Consider the following 21085-nt stretch of genomic DNA (forward strand, 5'->3'; position numbering starts at 1 on the left):
GAACAGCTCCGTCTGCATGGACGAGCCCGGAGAAAAGACAAGCCCAGACTGCGAGAAACCTTCCCAGAGACATTCCGGGAACAGACTCATCCAAAACGTACAGAGAATCTTAGAACTCAGCAGTATGAAAGCAAACAACCTGCCTAAAATATGGGTCAAAATCCTTAGCAGACACACACCAAAGAGGATCCACCGATGGCAAACAGGCAAAGGAAAAGACACCCCACACCACGTCACCCGGAGGGGCAACTTCCAACCATCCTGGTCCCACCCACCCCCTGCCCGTGGCCCCTCCCCTGCCGTGCCCCCCCCCCCTGCCCCCGAGGCCAGAACCGGGACGCTGACCACACCCGACGCTGGCGCCGCCTGCTGGGGGACGTGCTCGGTGAGTAGCCACTTGGGCCTTTTCTCACAAAAGTAAACGTGTTCTGCCATCGGACCCAGCCATTGCTCTCCTGGGCGTTTACCCAAAGGATCCAAACATGTCCACACAGTCTGTCCGCACGTGACGGCAGCTTCACTCAGGACTGTCGACATCTGCAACAGAACCCTCTCCAGTGGGCAGCAGATGGTAAAACACTGGTCTGTCCGACAGTGGACCATCACTTGGGGCTCAGAGAGTGAACCATTGAGACACGGAGGAGCCTTACACGCAGGGGGCTGAGGGAGAGAAGCCAGACTGACAAGGCTGCACACAAGTGACTCCAACCATGTCACATTCTGGAAAAGGTCACCTGGACCCATGGACAAGCCAGGTGGCTGCCGGGCTCGGCCCAGCTGGTCCAGGGAGCAGGGCAGGGCTGGCGGCTGGAGTCTGGGAAGACGAGTCAGTAGCATCCATGGAGGTGAAACAGGAAGAGGAGAGGAGGCAGGCAGCCAGAGCCGGGCACTCTCCCTTGTCCTCCATGGGAGGGCACCCTGGCCCACAGACCCAGGGAAGGGCACCCGAGTGGGAGTGGGTGCAGGCACGTGTTTGTGTGTGGACACGGGCCAGCACAGGCCGGCGTGTGGCAGCAGCTGGCCTGCTTCATGGACATCATGTCGGCTCTGCTGTGGCCTCCGCTCTGGGGGAGCATGCTCTGCGCCCTCGGTCTCACACACCGTGCACCCTGCACAGTGCAGGGCCTGTCCTCGTCACCTCGGTCCCTCGTGGGCATGGGGAGGGGAAGGGTGGCAGCTCAGCAGGGACAGCAGGGTGTGGGAGACCGCCCCAGCACCGCCCTCCACATCCACAAGTTCTTGGCCCGGGCATCTGTGGCCTGTCCTCCCGGGACGGCAGCCCTTCAGGGCAGCCCTGGCGCCCCCTGCTGTGTCCCCAGCACCCTACTGACTTGGCTGGGAACCTGCAGATGTGTTTGGAGGCAGCACAGAGCCTCAGTGACAGACGACCGGAGCAGTGCTTGCCTGCAGCACCGGGAGCAAAGGGCGTGGAGGCCCTGGTGTGGCCAGCACAGAGGCAGCTCTGTCCCCCGCTGGCACGGGGCCTTCGAAGGTGGGCCTGGCTACTGGTTCGGGAGATACTCACTGGGCACGGCCGTGGTCTCCCCAGGCGGGCCAGTCGGCACCACTGGGACGTGCACAGTGGCACTTGGCTCTGAGGGTTGGCTGCCCATCCGAGTGACATTCCGCTGGTTATCCGCATCCTCTGGCTGCTCCTCCGCCTTCTGCACGCAGGTGCTGGGCAGCGCACGCACCGGGCCCACCCCCGCCGTCCCGCCGGCCTCCAGGTCACAGCGTGGCTCCCTGCAACCGAAGGGCCCGCGGAGTTGGAAAGGAGGAAGGTGGAGTCAAAGGACCGAGGCAGGAGGTCCACACACAGCGCTCCCCAGTCCTCTCCTCCCTGGAAGTGGGGAGTCACCATGTCCCAAAGCAGCTCCGACAGCTTCCCCGAGCCTCTTCCTCCCGCCACCCGCCACCCGCCATTCGCAGAGGTGCCCTCCCCGCTCGCCCCAGGTCATTGTCTTAGCCACCTCCACGGGCAGGGCCCCGGGGCCAGAAGGGGCGTGGCCGGGGGCGTGGCCCGGCGCGGGGGCGTGGCCGGCAGGCCGAGGGGCCGGTGCGCGCTCACTCACTGGGGCTGTGGGTCCCGCGGCTCCTTGTCCTTGTCGTCCGCCTCGCCCTCCTTCTCCACAGCCTCCTCGGGTGCGGGCGGTGCCCGGTGCCGCGCGCGGTGCCTCCGCGCCGGCTCCTCGCTGCTCTCCGCCTCCCGGGGGCCGGCCCGGGGGCCACGGTGCCGGGCTCGCCGCTCGCCCCTGGCACCGTGCGTGGCGCCGTCCTTGCTCTGGTCCCCGTGGCGGTGCCCGCGGTGGCGCCGGGGCTCCCGCTCGGCCGCCTCCTCCGGGGAGCCGCGCCGGTGGTGGCGCCGGCCGCCTTCGGGCCCCGGGCCGCGGCCGCGCTCGCCCCGGGCCTCCCGGGTCCCCGCGGCCTCCTTGCTGCGGCTGCGGTGCGGCCGTGCGCGCTCCTCCGGGGCAGCGGGCTCCGCGCTCTCGGCCTTCGGGGCGTCCGCCCGGTCCTGCTCCCCCGCCGGGGCCGGGGCCTTGTCCTTTTCGCGGTGCCGGTGGTGCCTGCGCGGCGGGTCCGCGCCCTCGGCCGCCTCTCCGCCCTCGGCCGGCTCCACGCCCTCGGGCCGCACCTTGCCCGCCGCCGGCCCCCGCGTGCCCTCGCGGCCCGGCTCCACCACGAGCGGCCGGTCCAGGTGCGTCTTCATGTCGGGGCGCAGGTGGCGCGCGGTGGCAAAGCGCAGCCGCTCCTCGGGGCCCAGCTCGCTGTACAGCGCCTCGCAGCTGGCGCGCAGGTTCTGCAGGCGCAGCTGGCTGGTCCGCTGCTCCCACACGGAGCGCGCCTTGGCGTTCTGCTGCCTGCGGGGAGAGGGTGAACACCCTTGCACCCCCTTCTCCGCGGGCAGGGGAAGCACAGATGACACAGCGATGGAGGGAGGGCAGAGTGGGTGCGGGGAGCGGGAGGGGAGGGCGCAGGAGCCCTGGCAGTCAGTGCGGGAGGGCAGGTGGGGAGCCCAGGGTCAGAGAATTCCCCCGGTGGCTCTGACCCATAGACCGTGGGTGCACCAGCCCGGGGTGGGGGGTACTGGGCCACTCCTGAGCAGGTGGCCATTGGCCTGAGCCCAAGAGGTGCAGGCAGTGGGAGTGACGGCGCCAGCATGAGGCGGTGGAGGTGTCCGAACGGGGGCCGCTGGCCAGGAGGCTCCATCTGGGTGGGCGGGGTGGGGGCACAGGCAGGCGGCTCCGCACACAGCAGAGCTGCCGTCGGCACCTCCCTCCAGTCCAGGATGGCACAGCTCAGCGCAGGGAGTGAGGCCTGGGGCAGTGGCTCGCTCAGGGGCAGACGGAGCCACACGCCCCCGAGGCAGTGGCTGCAGCAGGGCGCCCACCCCTCAACTCCAGACCAGCTGCTCTCAGGAGGCACCACCTGCGTGGCCACCAATGGCCTGCTGCCTCCTGGCTCCACGGAGAGCACCCTCCCGGATGGCCTCAGCGGCCTGAGGTTCAGCTCAGCCCTCGCTGGACGGGCTGCCACGCCGGGGCTCCCCAGGCCCCGGCACAGGAGGCCTCCGCAGGCCGCTCTCTGCTGAGTAAACCCCACGAGGCAGCCCAGCCACGTGGCCCACAGGCCTCTGAGCTCAGTCCCGCTCCTCCTGCCCCGAGGTGGCCTGGCCACGCTGGTGGAGGCACCAGCAGCCTGAGACCGAGGGGGACGTGTGTCCATCAGCAGCCACACTGGGCTCGGGCCCTGGTGCGCCCCTCAGCCCCCCTCCCAGCTCCCTGGGGTCAGGCTGTCCCACTCCCCCGGTGAGGACCAGCCGGAGGGCACACCCACAGGGTCCCTCAGCACGTCGCGGACGGAGCCAGGATCAAGAGAGCATGGGGTCCTTGGCCCAACCCCAACCGCACTGACCACAAAGCTAGGGCCACAGCCTGAGGAGTCCTGGCCAGCCCCACAACTCGGGGCCTGGCACTGCACCACATGACTGCAGAGGGGGGGGCTGTCCGGACGAAGGCGGAGTCCTGGCACCGTGCAGGCACAATGCCTGCCCCTCCCCTGGGCCTGACGGGGGAGGCGGAGCAATGGGGGGTAAGTGCTGCCCTCTCCGCTACCTGTGGACGCACCCTTCACCTGCCACCCCGCCCGCCCTGCCCTCTGACCCAGCACCAGGCTGCCTTGTGACCAGCCCATCTTCTCTTTGAGCCACACGGGCCCCGCCCCTGCCCGCATCCCGAGCTCAGGGGTTCTGAGCCGTGCAGACCACAGTGCAGGGCCGCTACGCGGGGCGTGCGGGCACAGAGCACTGCCTCGGCCTCCAGGCAGCCCTGCACTGAGAGGGGCCTGGCGTCTAAGCCACTGGTCGCAGGGGGGCGGCCGCTCAGACGCAGCCCCGGTCCTGAGGCCCAGCTCTCCGCGCAGACAGATGAGACAGGCCGTGCCTCCTGGCAGGCAGGACTGGCTGTGCCCCACTTCCGTGGCCTGTCCCCCAGGATCCAGCCCGAGGTGGACTGCGGGGCCCCTCACAGCTCCCTGGGGAGCAGGCCCTGTGCCTGCTGCTCTCTGCCTCCAGCTCCAGGCCCCCCACCGTCTGCGGTGCCCGCCTGAAGCCACGCCACCCGCCTCTCCTCCTGCTAGTGCCTCCAGCAGCTGTGCCCGCACCCCGCACCCACGCTGCCCCTCTCTGCATCCTGCCCGAGTCCACAGGCCAAGTGGGAAAAGTGAAGCAGGGCCAGCTGCCCTCTGACCTGCAGGCCGCGTGGCTGGCCGCCAGCCCGGGCTAAGTCCTGCTGGAAGGGCTCTTTAGGGGTCAAGCGGCCTTGTGGGCTTGTAGGCGCAGCCCGGCAGACGCTGTGGGGGCCTCTGTGCTGGGGACCCCGCTCTGCGTGTTCTGGGCTGAGTGCGCGGTGGACCCAGTGTGACACCTGCACCCCGTCCCCACCTCACTGCTCTCCACCGCGAGCTCTCCTCCCCGCGGGGCCTCCGCCTGCAGCTCGCCTGCTCGGGGGAGAGCCCAGCGGTGTGGCCGGGCAGGAGGAGGCACTGGCCGCCTCTGTGCAGGGGGCATGACTGTCCCGGCAACTCCAGAGACCCCTCGCTGCAGGGCTGCGCCCGCCCTGAGGGTGAGCCCCGGGGTGACCCTCAGCCCACCGCCCGGGTCTGCATGGCTCTCCTCGGCTCCGGGGTCCCCGGTGAGGCCCCCGCTGGAGGCAGCCCCGCTCTTGCTACCAGGACGTCGTGAGGGTCGAAGATCCAGCCCCTCCCGGGTGAGGAAGGGGGGCAGGAGGACCCACGAGTGTCCCCATGAGCACTGACGGAACTCGGCCTCGTGGGACAAGGCACACGAGTGACGGCACACAGACAGACAGACGGCAGACAAGAGGACACCAGGGGGCGGAGGAGAGGGGGAGGGGCATCAGGAGGCGTGCCCGCTGGCCCGCCAGGTTGCCGGTGGCTGCAGAGCTGCCCCAAAGCGGATGACAGGGCGGGCAGAGTTAGGGGAGGCGTTTGCGTGTGTTATCATGAAGCCGGGCGGGGGTCGTGGCGAGCGACTCACGAGTTTACGCTGGAGACAGATGAGCTGCGAGATACAGCACCCCGAGCGTGCCGTACAAAACTGCACATGCAAAAGACAGAACAGAACACGTGAGGCGCCCCCAGAGCCTGGGACACGAACACACGCGAGCGCAGCGTCAGGGCGGGCTGCGGGGCGCATCCAGGCAGGAGGCCAGGCACACGTCCGTCAGAGCCGTCCCCGCGACCTTGGGTAAAAGAGAAGTTGAGAGAGAGCATCCGGCAGCCGGTGAGGCTGCCGTGCACGCCCATGGTGGCGGGAGGAGAGGCCTTACCCGGGGCCTGGCACCCCGTCCCTGGCAGTCCTGCCGCTGAGGGCAGAGCAGCTGCCCCTCCAGCTGTGGCCGCCGGCAGGGCTGCACCTGCCTTCAGCGGGGGTGGAGCACCCTCAGCCCAGCTCTGAATCACTTCCGGGGCCACCAGCTCCGTCCCAGCCCCGCCATGGTGACGCCAAGCACACCCAGTGCCTTTCTGGAGGCTTTTCCAAGCAGCGTCTCCTGCCCCCGTTCCCTGCAGGGCAGTGGCCTGGGGCCCCTCTTCCTGGAGGCCGTGTCCACAAACCTATGTGCGTGTGTGTGCGCGTGTGTGTGCGTGTGTGTGCGTGTGTGTGTGTGTGTGTGAGAGAGAGAGAGAGAGAGAGAGAGTGCGGGGGTGGGGATGAGTGGTGAGTGTGGGTAAGTGTGTGTGTGTGTGTGTGTGTGTGTGTGAGAGAGAGAGAGAGAGTGTGAGTGTGGAGGTGGGGATGAGTGGTGAGTGTGGGTAAATGTGTGTGTGTGTGTGTGAGTGTGTGAGCGTGGGGGTGTGGGTAAATGGGAGCGAGTGGGAGTGGAAAATGTGCCAGGGCGTGTGGGCAGGGGCACTCGGAGTCCAGGGACGATGAGGTAGCAGCACAGGGAGCCAGTCACCCTCCCAGGAGCCTGAAGGGACCGTCACTGAGGCCAGACCCTCAGCTCCAGCCGACCTCTGGGGACACGGATCTCCCGCGGGATCCACAGAGCCCGCCCTCGGCCCGTCCGTGCCGGCGGCACACGCTGAGGGAGCCTCGGGGACACCAACACTGACGGCCCCTCAGCAGCAAGTGCCCAGAAGGCACCTCACCCGTCCTCCCAGTCAGACCCCACAGCAGGGCTGCGGGCGGGGTCCGGGGAGGTCCCTCTGTGCTCTCCCACCACCAGCAGCTGGCCATGGCCATGGCCCTGGGGAGAGCAGGCGCTGCCCAACCACCTCACAGACACCTGGAGAACAGAGCGAGGAGGGGCTGAGCCAAGGAGCTCAAGGCCTCACTCGGCCCTCAGCCACCACATCGGACCCACCGTGTCCACCGAGGAGGCAGAGGACCTGCCAACCAGGACCCAGCCCAGCTCTGCTCCCCGGACAGCCTGCAGGGCCCACAGGGAGCACAGGGACTGGGCCCGCCCAGGCCTCACAGCTGTGACCGCTGAGCTCAGGGCCCGGGTGGCAGCTCGCACTCTGCCCCAGGAGGGAGCAGAGGCGGCGGAAGAGGGTCCGCACCTTTCTTGGTGGCCTGACCTGAGGCCCCAGCACCTGCACCCCGAGGTTTTGTCCCAGACGGAGGAGGCAGCCTGGCGGGTGGCTGGGCCCCGGCAGAGCCCTCACCTCCAGCCCCGCAGAGTCATGGGCCGTGTGAGCGAGCAGAAGGCTGACCTCAGCAGCACAGGCTCGGGAGGAGCAGGAGGGAGGGCACAGCCACCTCCTCGCAGCAGCCCGGGGGCAGGCAGAGCGAGGGACAGCATCCCGCACCCGAGCGTCTGCCCAGCCCCCAGGCTGAGCCGCCTCTACCGCCCCCACCGCCTCATGCGCAGTGCCCGGCTCAGACAGGCCCTGCAGACGCCCTGCCAGAGACAGGCCCTCACCCTGTGACGGCCGCTGTACACCGCTCCACATGCAAGCACACCCACTCCGTGTACACGCACACAGCCAGACGCCCCCGGGCCAGCACGCACCTCGGCAGCACAGGCACCATGACCACGTCAGAGAGGAGGGGCGCCGGCCACAGAGCTGGGCCCAGGGGTCAGCGGGAAGTGAGAGGTGTGCTGGGTGCCTGGGGCTGAACTACGCCTGCCTTCCATGGCTGACCGCCCCTGCCCACTGCAGCCTCGGGCCCAGGCTGCACTGAGCCACCGGGAAGTCCTCCGCCCAGCCTTCACCTTCTCTCCTCCTGGCCTCCCCTGGGCCTCTGGCCAGTCCCAACCCCCAGGACTTTCTGGAAATGCGTGAAGTCCAGGGGCTGCCACGGTCCGAGAACCTCTGGTTCACAAGGTACGTTTCTGAGAAGCGTGTGAGCACAGAGCGGCCGACGCCTTCGCCCGGCTCGGGGCTGTGCCCAGGGGGGGCCCTGCAGCCAGGGAGGTCAGGGAGCCAATGCCTCCGGCAGAGCCACGCTGCGGGGTCTGCTCCCGACCAGACGGGGGAGCTGCAGGCGCGTCCCCGCTGAGCCCTCTGCTCCCTGCGGGAGAGGAGAGCTGTTCCCTGCCACCACGGCTCCTGGTGCCCCCGCAGGCTCCAGCCCGGGCAGGGCCTGCCTGCGGAAGCCTCTGGAGTGGGTGCCCCGCTGAGGGCCCCGCGTGGACTCGGCCCCATCCCGGCCCCTCCCGCTCTCAGGAGCCTTACGTGGCAATGGAGACGTTCGCGGCCGACATGGGGCTGACTTCGGCCACTTCCTTGGCCTTCTGCAGAGCGAGCTTCTGGTTGGCGGCCTCCTCCATCTCCTCTTCATCCTGGGAGCAAACAGCATGTGCTGCGCTCAGCGCTGTCCGCCCCGTCCTCCCGGGACGACCCTGGCCAGGCAGCAGCTCCACACGGACACGACGCCCCGCCACACAGGCTGGTGCCGCCCGCTGACCAAGGTGACGGCCCCGTGTCCGGCCTCAGCCGCCCTCCCTCACGCCGTCTCCAGCGCTCCCGCCCCAGGGACCTCCGGCTTCCTGTCAAAATGCAAGCCGCACCTGCCCCGCCTCGGGAGCACCTGCCGCTCTGGAACCAGCCAGCCTCTGCACAGAGCTGTGAGGCGGGGCCCGGGCACCCCACTGGAGTCTGAGTCCTCCCAGCAGCTGCCCCCCACCGGGAGTGCCAGGCAAAGGCCGCTCACAGCCTCTGGGTTCTCCTGCCTGTCCCCCTGTCCCGGCCCTGTCGCCCCCGCTCCCAGACAGCCACCCTCGGGGCCTGGCCCTGTGCTCCCGTCCACACCGAGTTCCTGGGGGGACCCCTGGCTCACATCACGAACCAATGGACTTATGGACAGGCCTCTGGTCCCGGCCCCCGTCACCGGGCAAAGCCCCCCTGCTCTGCTCCTGGGTCTACACCCTACCAGCGGGCTCTGTGGGCCGCCAGCTTCTCCCCCCCAGCCCCCCGCTCCCGGGGCTGGCATTCCCAACACGGCCCAGAACACCCTGGAACCTGCTCTGGGTCGCAATGTGGCAGCCATGAGGCCCCGCTGGCTCCACATCAGAGAGGACGCCAAGCTCGGCGCCCACAGAGCCGCCCAGGCCTGTCCTTGGCTCTGGACTTGACGGTGGGTTTTGGCCTCAGGGGCGAGGACATCAGACAGTGTTGTCCAAACAGCCTCAGCCTCAAGGAACACACGACTGCTTACGGGGACATGGAGGAGAGCGGGTCCCAGCTCGGGGCCTCGGCCGGTCTGACACGCACAGCCCCCCACGCCCAAAGGAAGGGGCTCCGGAGCCGGGCCCTGACATCGCTCCCCGCACATCCGCACCCACAGCGGCACCCCAGGATAGCAGGTGTAAGCCCAACGCTACTGCACCCCAGTCCACGCGGCCCCAAACTGCTGACCCCTAAAGTGCTCATGGACACACGGTCCCCCAGCACAGACACCCCTCCAGGGACCCGGGCCACTCCCACCTGCTCCTGGAAGGTGAGGCTCAGCACTGGCCCCTCCCGACAATAGACTTGGGGGGCCAGGGGGACCCCCAAGCCCTCAGAAGCCAGGGGCCAGAGCAAGGGAGAAGCTCGGACCCACAGGCAGCCCGGGCCAGCCTGGTGGGGAGGAGGCTGAGCAGAAGCGAAGGAAGGAGGTGGCGGCCGCTCCACCTGCCGCACCTGCCAGGACCTGGGGGAAGGGGTGGGGAAGCAGAGGGCAGAGCCGCCCTGAGCTGTCCTGGTTCCTCAGGGAGCCCGGCCACACCGCCCAGCACAGTGTGTGGAGAGTGGGCATGTGCTGGACTGAGGCGGGCTGGACGGGGCACGCACAGTTCACAGGTGGCATCTGGAGAGACTGACAAGCCAGAAAGGTCACCGTGTCTGTGAAGAGGCAGTTCTGGGCTCGCGAAGCGCCCCTCGGGGAACCGTGGGCGGCCAGCAGGCCTGCGGGCGGCGTGCAGGGACCAGGCAGGGGGCCGTGTTTGCTGCAGGGGCACCGCGGGAGGCGTGTAGCAGCACATGCCCGCTGGCGGCGGTGATGGAGACGCAGCAAGGGATCTGGCATTAAAGGTCAGGCGCCGTCCGGCTGCGCCGTGCTGAGGCCGCAGCTGCTCTGCCAGGCCCAGGTCTGACAGCACCGCCTGGCCCGCTCACCTCCATCCGCTGCCACAGGGTCCCCTCCCCACGGGGACACACGTGGGGCCCCCGCACCCGGAGCAGCACGGGTCCCTCGTGGCTCTCGAGTCTTCAGAGCTGGGTGCTCCCTGGACCCCAATACGCGGCCCCTCCTGATCTCGATCCTGCCTGGGCCGCGCCTCCCTCAGCACCTGCTCCTGCCTCTGGCCTCTGCTCCCAGGTGGTGGCTCCCTGAGAGCTGCCCTTGTGGGCGCCTGCCTTCCTGGCGGGGTGGCTCCTGCTGCCTCGGTGCTGTTCCCCACCCTAGTGATGGCCTGGCTTCTGCCCACCCGCCTCTCGGACAGGGTCACACGGGCTCCTGACCCATGACCTGAGCCTCCTCGCACACTCCCTCATCCGGAGCGACGTGGATCGACCCCGCCCCTCCCGGCACCTGCCTGCAGGCCTCGTCCCCAGTCCCCCCATGTACCTTGGTCAGCTCCTGGGCGTTGGCGAGGTTGTCCACGGCGATGGCCAGGAAGACGTTCAGCAAGGTGTCTGGTGGCTCCAGGTAAGGAAAGGAGCCTGTCCCCACACGGGCACCCACAGCCTCAGGGACACAGGGCCCACCCAGTCTGACCCCTCAGCCTCCTCTCCTTGGCGACCGCCTTCCTTCAGAGCCCGGGCCTGCAGCCTGGCATCCCGACAGTGCCCAGAGCAACTGGGGGGCTGAGGCTCAGCGCCACCCAGTACCGCCCTCATGCCCGCTCCCCCAGCCCAGCTCTTCAGGGAGACTTTGCAGCCGGAAGCTCAGGCTGTGGGATTGCCCACCCTTGCCTCCTGGGAGGGCCCATGGGCCGCCGCCTCCTGTGCCGTCCCCGCGGCCTGGAGGCAGAAGACAGGACTAACACCACCTGCTTCTCGGCTGCACAGGGCTCAGACCCGCAGCCCCCAAGACGGCACCTCGGGGAGATCCCAGGCCAGGCTCACCCTGCCGCCTCGAGCAGCAAGGACGTCCGAGCTGAGCCCGCGGCACCGAGGCCAACCCCAGAGCCACTAGAGCAGGGCAGGCCGCCCGGCTCCTTCCCCTCAGGCCTGCTGCTTCCTTCCAAGGAGCATGTCACAGCCAGGTGCTCCGCAGACAGGTTCGGGGGGCCTGGCTGGTGCTGGCACTGCAGCCGCGCCCCCACAAGCCCATCTCCACCCGGGCAGCCGCTGTCTCCGCCCAGGCCCGGGGCAGCACTCCAGCCCTCCACATGCCCGGCCTGGCTCCTGCTCCACCACCCGCTCTGGGCACTGCAGACGCTGGGCCCCGCCCTGGGTCCCGGGGGGTGAGCAGCACCTCCCATCGTGACGACCGCTGTCTCACACACGCCGTGTCCGCGGGGACAGTCCCACCAGTCAGGCCCCCGTGTGCCAGGCCCCGAGGCTCTCCCTGCAGGCCTACACTCACCCCGCCCCACCCGTGGGGCCAACACCCTGAGGAGGGCTCTGCCAGTGCCACTGCGAGCAGCAGCTGCTCCGTGACAGCGTGACAGCGATGAGGCTGTGGGTCAGGCCCTGCCCACGTTCGGCCCCTCCACACCCACCCGAGCACAGGCACCCTCCGCAGCTGCCCCAGGGGGACGTGCAGGCGCAGGAGCAGCTCCGACTGGACAGGACAGGACATGGCCCACGGCCAGCACCCAGCCGGCGTGTGCGGGTCAGGCCTGCGGCCCCTGCTGCCCGCAGCCCGCCCGCAGGAAGGATACAGTTTCCAAACAGCGTCAGGACGATGAAGTAAAAGGACGAGAACATGCCTTTGCTGACGCCGCCTTGCGACTCGATCCCGTGATACATCACCGCGTTCCAGTCCTCTCCCGTCAGGATCTGCGGAGCGCGAGCACCGAGGACACGCCTCGCCACGCACGCACACGCACTCGGGCACACAAACCCACGTCACCCCCTACACGTGCACACACATACCTTGTCCCAGCATCGCTCCCAGGGCCCCTGGGCACAGGTGCACGCACACGCACACCCGCACGCGTGCAGATGAGGGGGCCCGGAGGGAAAGGGGGCCACGCCCTCCTGCACTAAAGCTTCCGGAAGGACACGGCTGCCAACAGGTGGGGCCTTAACAATAAGGTGACCAGACGTCCCGCTTTTGGCAGGACAGCCCCGATTTCTAACAATCTATCCCACGTCCTGCGGCGTTTTAAAAAAGTAATCTTTCCAAAAATCGGGATTTTTTTTTTTTAAATGCTGCAGGATGCAGGACAAATTGTTCAAAAGCGGGACGTCTGGTCACCTTACTTAACAAGGGTTTCAGCCAAACATGGGAGGGAGCCCCAAGCAGAACACGGGGAAGAGCAAGGAGAGGACGGAGCTGGGAGCTGAAAAACGGGGCCCGGGAGCCCGAGGTCACTGCCTGGCAGCCAGGACATGGGTTCCGGGAGCGGCTGCTCAGGCCTCCGCCCCCGCTTCCTGCCACTGGCCAGGGCCAGTGCGGTTCTCGCTCCGTGAGGAGACCCATCTCCTCCACTTCCTTTCCGGGAAGTCCAAGAGGACGGTGACCCGTCCCTGTGTGCGCACTGAGAAGGACACCTCACACCGCGCTGCCCATCGGGTCCCACAGCCCCGCACCAGGCCAGGCCCGTCTGGAGTCAACGCCACACGACTCTAAACACAGCACCCGTGTGCTCTCCCACTGCACTCACGTGTCCACGCAGACAAATCCAAGTTCATCCGAGTCCACACAGACAGACCCACCGGCTGCGTGAACCTCTGCGCACACCCCTCCCTCCCTCCCTCCCCCCGCTTCCCTCCCGACAGGCCCCGCCCGTGGTGGCAGCCGGGGTTTGGCTGCAGGTCTGGAGTGGGACTTGGCGGGCAGTCGGTGCTGCATCCTGGACTTTCCGGGAGCTCCCACCGCGGAGAGCCGCTGCACTCACCCCAGACTGGCGTCAGCACCCCAAGGTAGTCCGTCTGGACCCGTGGGGGGAGGTAAGCTGCTGAGGGCACAGGCTGGCTCTCTCCCAGCCCACCTCTCCCCACCTACAGCCGCAGCTGCCTGCGCCAAGGCCCTCGGACCAGGCATGGAACTGCTCTCAGGGGGTCTCCACACAGCAGCTGCATGAAGGACCCTCGATCTTCCACATCGCCTCTAAGACCGGCCGCTGGGTTTCCGTGTCCCAGCTGCGCCGGCCGCGGTCAATCCTCTCCCGCGGGCGCCGGCTCGCCGCTGCCGCGTCCTCCACATGCTCTGTCCTGTCTGATCGCGGAAGCTGAGGAGCATGGACTGGTCCTGGCGGCTTGCTGGCACTGCGGGATGTCTCCTGTCCTCGATGTCGTTGTTTTAATCCTCTATGGTGTCCTCTGACGCACAGAAATCCTTAGCGGCCAGGTTTGTTATGGTTTCCGGTGCGCTCTGCTTTCTAAGTCCTCTTTAGGAAGGCCTTCCCTCTGAGCTCGTGGCGTCGCAGTTGTATGTCTTCCGCAGTTTCAGATTTCTTTTCACATTTAGGTCTTAATTCATCTGAGCTGAAATCCAGACCTGGTGCCGGTAGGAGTCCAACCTCCAGTTCTTCTCCGTGGCTGACCCACCGCCACGCCCTCCGCAGGGACAGCCCGGGCTCTGTGCACTTCTCTCCGTGAAGAGGGCGTCTTTCCTCATTCTGGCAGCCGAGAAACTGCTCCCTTTCCCGGCGGCTGTTCTGAGGAGCCGGTGGACTCTGCAGAGGCCGCCTTTGGGGTCAGTGTTGGTTTTATCAGGCAAGCACCAGGCAGAGCCCTGAGCCATGCCCCCCAGCTGCCAGCGGGCAGGTGACGACGCTGGCCCATCTCGCTGCGTCTCCGTTCTCGGTGGCTGTGCGTTGGTGAAGCTCACATCCTCTTTCTGATCCCACAGGTTTCCTTTTTCATCTGTGAAGAAGCCGAGTTACATGAACAGCCTTCCGCGCGTCCAATCCTCTGTGCCTCGAGGATAATTCCGAGCCGATGGTGGAAATCGTTTGAAACGCTCCTGATCGGATTAGCCGTTCATGCAGTGCCTGCCTGCGGCGGCCCCCACGTTCCATCAGCTGTTCCACCGCACAGAGCGGGCCCCCCCCCCCCCCCGGCGTCTCTGCACAAGATGGCAGTAACTTCCTCTCACACTCACGCAGCTCGCGGGGGCTGAGCGGGCAGGTCTCTAACTGCTCCGCTTCCGGAGTGGTTTGGGTTTCCAGTTATTCTTGGGATGGTTGGATGCACTTGCTTCTTCGAAGCCCTCGCCTTACTGAATGTGGAGACGGACGGCTGGTGCTGTTAGCCGGGGGCGGGGTGGTGCACCCCCCACACTGTCTCCGCGTGGTAGTCCCCCCCCCCTGAATCGCAGCGCTGCTGGGCCCCAGGGGACTGGATTGTCCCGGAATGTGAAAGCTGGGCTCCCGGCACCCTGCTCAGAGGCCTCCGTCAGACTCGTTCTTCCGTAGGACGCCTGGTGTTCCAGGTGGACTGGCTCTCGTCCTCGCACGGGCCTGGGAGGGTTCCAGTTCGCGTTCTTCACCTGCTTGGCCTCGGAGCACACACCCTCTCGGCGCATTCTGGAACAGTGCTGGCCGCCCACCCGAGTGGCCGCGCCCGTGGCTCCGCAGGTGAACTCGCCGTCCTCCCGGGCCCCGAACAGCACGCCCTGTTCACCCAACGAGCTGCCTTTCCGCGCAGCCTGCGGGTGGCGCTCAGGGCCCGGCTGCCATGTTGTGGGACCGACAGTCCTTCCGTTCCCCCTCCGAGGACCTCTGGCACACTCGTTCTCAGTCGCTTTCCCGTCGCCTCCACGTGCCCAGGGCGAGCTCGGCTCAGACTGTGGGTGTCCAAGGCCCCCGGGGAAGAGCACCCGCCGCATGGTCTGCAGGCTCCCGTGAGAGGGCCTCCGGGCCCGGGTCTCAGGCCTCCGGCCCGTTACCATCCTGTGGGCCTCCCAGCGCCTGCCCTGTGCTCGTCTCGGCCTCCCACAGCCAACCAGCTCCCCTCCGCCTCTTCTGGGCCACCCCCCGCCCAGCGCAGAGCCCGTCCGTGCGGGGACGCCCGCCCACCTGCCTCTTCCCGCCCGCGGGTGCCTGGGCCCTGCGCCCGCACGGCTCTGGCCTCCAGCCCACGGCACTGCTGTCCACGCGGCCAGCCCTTCGTTTATAACCAGTTACCGTCACTTCTGTGTCGGCCACAGGCCCGGGTCTAACCTGAGCACCATCCACCAGACCATCTCCTCCCTGGGCCCCCAGCACCGCCACCACCACGCCCCGGTCCTTCCTAACAACAGACACGGCAACGCGGCTCTGACCGCCGACCACATGGCTGCCCGCTGGGAGCCCCCTGGGCAGACCCTCTCTGTGTGGCACCGCGGCGCCCAGGCGGGTGCCCCCTTCTGCCACGCCCAAGCTCCTTCCTACTCCGGCTGGACCCAACCTGCCATCTCCCCTCACCTGGCAGTCCGCATCCCTCTGGCAGGCTGGCCCGTGGCCCACAGTCAGAGGGCGCTCCTGCCTGGCATGGGGCAGTGTCATGCTTGGCAAAGGCCGTGGCCTCCCTCTGCCCGTGGCCCAGCCTGGACACCACTCCTGTGCCCCAGGCGCAGGGCCCTCCTTCCCCCAGTGCTAACCAGCTCGGGGCCCGGCTGTGGGAGCCGGGGCTGTGAGCATCCGGGGGGAGCGGCGTGGGCGCAGGCGTGCCCACTTCAGGAAACGGAGCGGCTGTGGGTGAGGTGAGACCGGACGCGGGCGGGGACAGGCAGGTCCCAGCTGGCCAGAAGCAGGAGGTTCCCCGGGCGAGGCCACGGGGCTCCCACCGGGACGGGAGACGGGGTCGCGGTGGGAGACGTGTGGATGGTTCCTCTGCGGCACCAGCCAGGCTGGAAGGCCCCTGGGCGGGCACACGCTGTGGGCTCCAGCTTTGGTGAGGCCGGCAGCCCAGGGGGTAAGTGTTGGAGCAGGAGGGCCCTCGGAAGCTCTGGGGCGCACAGGGAGGTGGGGGGGGGGGGTACACCCGGGGCCGGGGGGGAGGCACCCGCAGACAGGAGAGGACTGGCGGCGAGCGGGGGGCCCTTTGCTGTTTTATTCTCAGGGACAAACCGCTGTGGAGCCGGGTCCTTGGGGCTGAGAGGTGACAGTGGAGCTCCCGGGCGGCGTCACAGGACATGGGCCCCGCGGCCCGGCCCTCCCGTGGGGTGCGCAGAGCTGGCTACAGAGGCCTGAGGAGACGGGAGAGCCGAGTGGGCCCGAGGGGCCGGGCTGGGGCCTTACCTGGAAGACAGTGAGGATGGCGGCAGGGAAGGTGTCAAAGTTGGTCGTTGGAGTCTCTTCTTTAAAGTTGAACCTGAGAAAAACAAGGAGCCTTGAGTGAGGCAGCCCATCAGGAGCCAACACCGGGCCCGCAGCTCGGCACCCTCACAGCTGTGGGTGACCTTCAGGCGGAGACGGCTGGGCCAGCCCCGCTGCTCTGATCACCCCCCCCCCACACACACACACACATACTGTCCCCTGACAGCTGCTTTGACACCCCCACACACACACGTACTGTCCCCCAAACAGCTGCTCTGACACCCCCCCACACACACACACTGTCCCCTGACAGCTGCTCTGAGCACCCTCCCACACACACACATACTGTCCCCCGAACAGCTGCTCTGACACCCCCCCACACACAAGTACTGTCCCCCGACAGCTGCTCTGATCACCCCACACACACACACACACACACACATACTGTCCCCCGACAGCTGCTCTGAGCACCCTCACACACAAGTACTGTCCCCCGACAGCTGCTCTGAGCACCCCCCCACACACACACACTGTCCCCCGAACAGCTGCTCTGACACCCCCACACACACGTACTGTCCCCCGACAGCTGCTCTGAGCATACCCCACACACACGTACTGTCCCCTGACAGCTGCTCTGACACCCCTCCACACACACACATACTGTCCCCTGAAAACTGCTCTGAGCACCCCCCCCCCACGTACTGTCCCCCAAACAGCTGCATGCCCAGCAGGGCAAAGACCACGATGAACAGGAAGAGCAGGAACAGGAGGCTGATGATGGACTTCATGGAGTTGAGCAGCGACACCACCAGGTTCCGCAGGGAGTTCCAGTACCTGTCGGAGCGGACGGACGGGGTGTGAGCACAGGCTGCGCCTGGCGGGATGCCCGCTCTCATGTCACACGTGGCTCCGGGACCTCCTGACCCCCAGGGCCACGCGCCTGGAGGGAGCGGAGCTCCCACCGCAGCCCGGCCCACCGCCCTTGTCCCCGGGGCCCTCACACCTGCCCCATCACTCCGCTCAGCAGAACCACGCCGCTCCCCCAGCCCCCCCCCCCCAACCAGGCCTCATCCAGGCCCCTCTGCACCCCACACCCAACGCCTCCAGGGCCACGGGCAGCGCTGTGTGTGAGGACAGCCGCATGGCAGCTGCAGAGGACCTGAGTGAGGACCTGCGTGAGGACGCAGTCAACTCCACGCCATCCCCGCAAAGGCCACTGCAGCGGGCGTGAAGCCTGGCCCAAGCCCTCAGCACCCTCCATGCCTCACTCCCTCATTCTCCCGGGCTCTCGAGCACACGGTCCCTGAAGTCCCCACAGCCTGGCTGCCGACCCTCAGAGAGCCTGAACCCCTTACCGCCGCTCCTGCTGTGCCGAGCCCAGAGCACCCAGCTTCCCCTCCGGGCACCGTGACCAGCCCAGACCCGGACACAGGCCGAGCCCCCTGGAGGGACCGGAGCCGGCCCCGCCGAGGCCCACTGACAGCTGAGCTCCGCCCTGGGGCATCCTGGGCCCACACCCAGCCGCCCAGTGCAGGGGCCTCCTGCCCTCCGGCCGCTGGGACCCAGGCTGCTGTCTCCTGGCCCCGTCACACAGCTCTAGCCATGAAGGTGCGATCCAGCCCAGCTGTCCTCACTCCCCGCACCACCTCTGCCCGCCTTAGCCTCCTTGTGGGCAAAACAGAGCAGCTCGCTGCTCCGGTGACTCAGCACCCCAGGGATAAGTGGGAGCCGTCAGACAGCGGCCCGGGCACAGGGCGGCGCAGCCTGGCGGCAGGGGCCAGGCGGGCTCAGGTCAGCCGGTCAGAGCCTGGCAGGAGGGACTGATGAGTGGGCGCGCTGATGGGAGCTAGAGAGGCCGCCAGCAACACCGAGGCTGTCGGGACGACCCCAAGGACGGACATGCTCCTGACGAGGCTGAGACGAAGTCAGGTGGGCTGCTGGCCGGGCCTGTGCGATCGCTTTCTGTGTCTATACAATTCTGAGCCACAGAGACAGCTTCCAGACAGCTGAGAGCAAAACCGCCCACGAATGCCCGGGACAGCCCTGCCCGGCTGCCGGCACGCCGCCCCACGAATGCCTGGGACAGCCCTGGCCGGCTGCCGGCACGCCGCCCCACGAATGCCCGGGACAGCCCTGCCCGGCTGCCGGCACGCGCCCAGCGAATGCCCGGGACAGCCCTGCCCGGCTGCCGGCACGCCGCCCCACGAATGCCCGGGACAGCCCTGCCCGGCTGCCGGCACGCCGCCCCACGAATGCCCGGGACAGCCCTGCCCGGCTGCCGGCACGCCGCCCCACGAATGCCCGGGACAGCCCTGCCCCGGCTGCTGGCACGCGCCCCGCAGCAGGCAGGGGCGTACTTGGTGACTTTGAAGATCCTCAGCAGCCGGAGGGCCCGCAGCACGCTGATCCCGAAGGAGGTTCCCGGCTTGATGGCCGCCCAGACCACTTCAAAGATGCTCCCCACGATGACCTGCGGAGAGGGGGGTCAGGCTCTGGGCACAGGCGACCTACGTGTGCACGGCGCCCCTGCAGCCCCGCCCTGCTGCCTCTGCAGCAGCTCAAGCTCAAGCACGCGCCTCGCACGCAGCTGCGGGCCCACGGGCCCAGGAGGACACGGACGGAGGGACAGACAGGGAAGGGAAGGGGGAAATCCCAAGGCGGGCAGCCTGGGGAAGCGCCCCACCATCAGGGCCAGGCCGGGTCAGGCCCCCTGTACCCTGCGCCTGCCGTCCACAGGCAGCCTTGCTGACCACGGGGTCACCGTCCCGCAGCCCCGAGTCCCCCTGGCTGGGCAGTGAGGGGGCTGTTGCACCTTCTGGCGAGGTCCAGCTTGGCACACCTGGACCCCAGTGCTGACCTGCCTGGCCTCTCACTCACCCCGAAGTCGAAGCAGTTGAAGGAGGACCGGAAGTAGCTCCTGGGCCCCAGGCCGTACATCTTCAGGGACATCTCTGTGAGGAAGAGACCCAGGAAAACAAACTCTGCAAAGTCTAGGAGAAGCCGGAGAAGAGGGGGTTAGCTCGCAGCCTCCTCCCTCCGGCTCCAGCCCAGCCCAGCGGACACCAGGCCCGGCCTCAGGGGAGCCTTCCAGCCTGGCCTGTCTGCACAGCTCTGGCAGCTCTTTCAGCTTCCAGCTCCGTGGCCTGCAGAGCCTGGGGCCACCCGCCTGGAAGGACAAGGAGCCCCTTCCCAGCTGCCTTCCTCTGCCTCCTGGAACTGCCGCGGAGGCCAAGGCCACTCAGGACTCAGATCCCGAGGCCCTGGTCGTGGCTCACAGACTCAGGGCTGTAAATCAGCCTGGTGACGGACACACCCAGGTCCAGCCAATCAACAAGAGGGTGGGAATGGCCAGAGGAGCCCCCGGAGCCTGCCTTCCCCTGGGGGGGGGGGGGGGGTGCCCGGCGGGAGCGCCATCTTGTGGAAAATGAACAGAGCAGCTCTGTGCCTGGCCTGCAGGTCTAAAGCCCCACAGGGAGGACCCAGTCTGCCTGGGCTGGCTGTGCCTGGCCATCCCCCCCCCCACGCCCAGACCCTCCCTCGTCTCACTCCCGAAAGGTAAGGCTGAGCCAATCAGCTCGGCTTCCTGGATCCAGGGCCCAGGGCCCAGGCCTGGGCAGCCCTGGCATGGGCCTGAGCAGCCTGCTGGCACGGGGTCAGGGCGCCCCAAGGTCATGGAGGTGGCCCAGGAGTTCCAGGCTGCAGCCTGGAGGTGGCTGGGGGACGGGGGGCGGGTGGTGCCCGTTACGTACACAGCGCGGTGGTGAGCCGCTGCGGCTGGTTGTAGTGCACCATGGCCACGCACAGCGTGTTGAGCGCCACCACGCACAGCACCACCCAGTAGAAGCTCTGCGCCTTCACCATGCGCCGCACGAAGAAGCGGAACATCTTCTCCTTCCTGCGGAAGTAGGACGAGCCCTCCGTCTTCCCGCTCTTGAGGCTGGCGCGGGCGAAGGGGGACCCTGGGGAGAGGGGGCGCGCTGAGGACGTGCGGGGGCGGCAGCCCCAGGACACACCCCCTCCTCTGGAGGCGCCCTCACCCCATTAAACCACCTTCAGGACGCTGGCCCCTGGCCCTGCACGGTTCCACCAAGGACAGCAGCGCCTCATGGGGGGATGGGGGATGGGGGATGGGGGATGGGGGTGGGTGACCTGGTCTGTCTGCAGCCCTTGGCCACCTCCCAGGAGCACAGCCTTGCCCTCGGGCCAACCCGCTCCTCCCGGAGGCCTGGGGGTCCTGCTGTACCCCGCCCTCCTCCTCTAACGGGTCCGCAGGGCAGGGTCTGGCTGGGAGCCTCCGCCCTGCCCGCCTCGGATTTCTCCACCTTCTGCACCACAGGCTGGCATGTGCGTGCAGCTCTAAGCCCTTGGCTGCTACGTGATGTTGAGCACATCTGCACATGCGTGCATGTGTGCATGTGTGTGTGCACGCTAAGAGCACCAACATGTTGGTGTCTCCTGGTATCACTGAGATGAAACAGGCTGAGGCCTTGGAGAGTCCAGTCTGTATGGAGCAGCCGCCTCAGGCAGCAGCCACCGCCCCGTCAGCCCGCACAGCCGGTGGGCCAGGCCGGGAGCTTCCCGGAACCCTGACGGCAGCTTCCTGGCAGGCGCTCCACACGCCACGCCCATCCCACCCGAGGAAGACGCTGCTCCACCCCAGCCTCCCTGCTGAGCTGGGACGCAGCCTCCAGCCCTGTCTGGACACAGCCACGGCCGGCGGA

At 67.9% G+C, this 21085-nt stretch overlaps 1 protein-coding gene across 1 annotated transcript in view; it reads right to left on the bottom strand.

Annotated features, from left to right (window-relative positions):
- CACNA1B (calcium voltage-gated channel subunit alpha1 B) overlaps positions 1-21085 on the bottom strand; it is a 77726-nt gene that overhangs the window by 41375 nt on the left and 15266 nt on the right. Inside the window, exons 8-18 of the mRNA XM_036416987.2 lie at positions 20114-20323; positions 19242-19354; positions 18722-18834; positions 17067-17198; positions 16347-16419; positions 11838-11955; positions 10577-10644; positions 8203-8309; positions 5555-5614; positions 2073-2858; positions 1526-1743 (exon numbers count right to left, since the gene is read on the bottom strand). Coding sequence (XP_036272880.2) covers positions 1526-1743; positions 2073-2858; positions 5555-5614; positions 8203-8309; positions 10577-10644; positions 11838-11955; positions 16347-16419; positions 17067-17198; positions 18722-18834; positions 19242-19354; positions 20114-20323 — 1998 coding nt within the window. The remainder of the gene's footprint in view (positions 1-1525; positions 1744-2072; positions 2859-5554; positions 5615-8202; positions 8310-10576; positions 10645-11837; positions 11956-16346; positions 16420-17066; positions 17199-18721; positions 18835-19241; positions 19355-20113; positions 20324-21085) is intronic.

Source organism: Pipistrellus kuhlii, unplaced genomic scaffold, assembly GCF_014108245.1.
Source record: "Pipistrellus kuhlii isolate mPipKuh1 unplaced genomic scaffold, mPipKuh1.p scaffold_m20_p_57, whole genome shotgun sequence".
In the NCBI taxonomy this organism is placed as follows: domain Eukaryota; kingdom Metazoa; phylum Chordata; class Mammalia; order Chiroptera; family Vespertilionidae; genus Pipistrellus; species Pipistrellus kuhlii.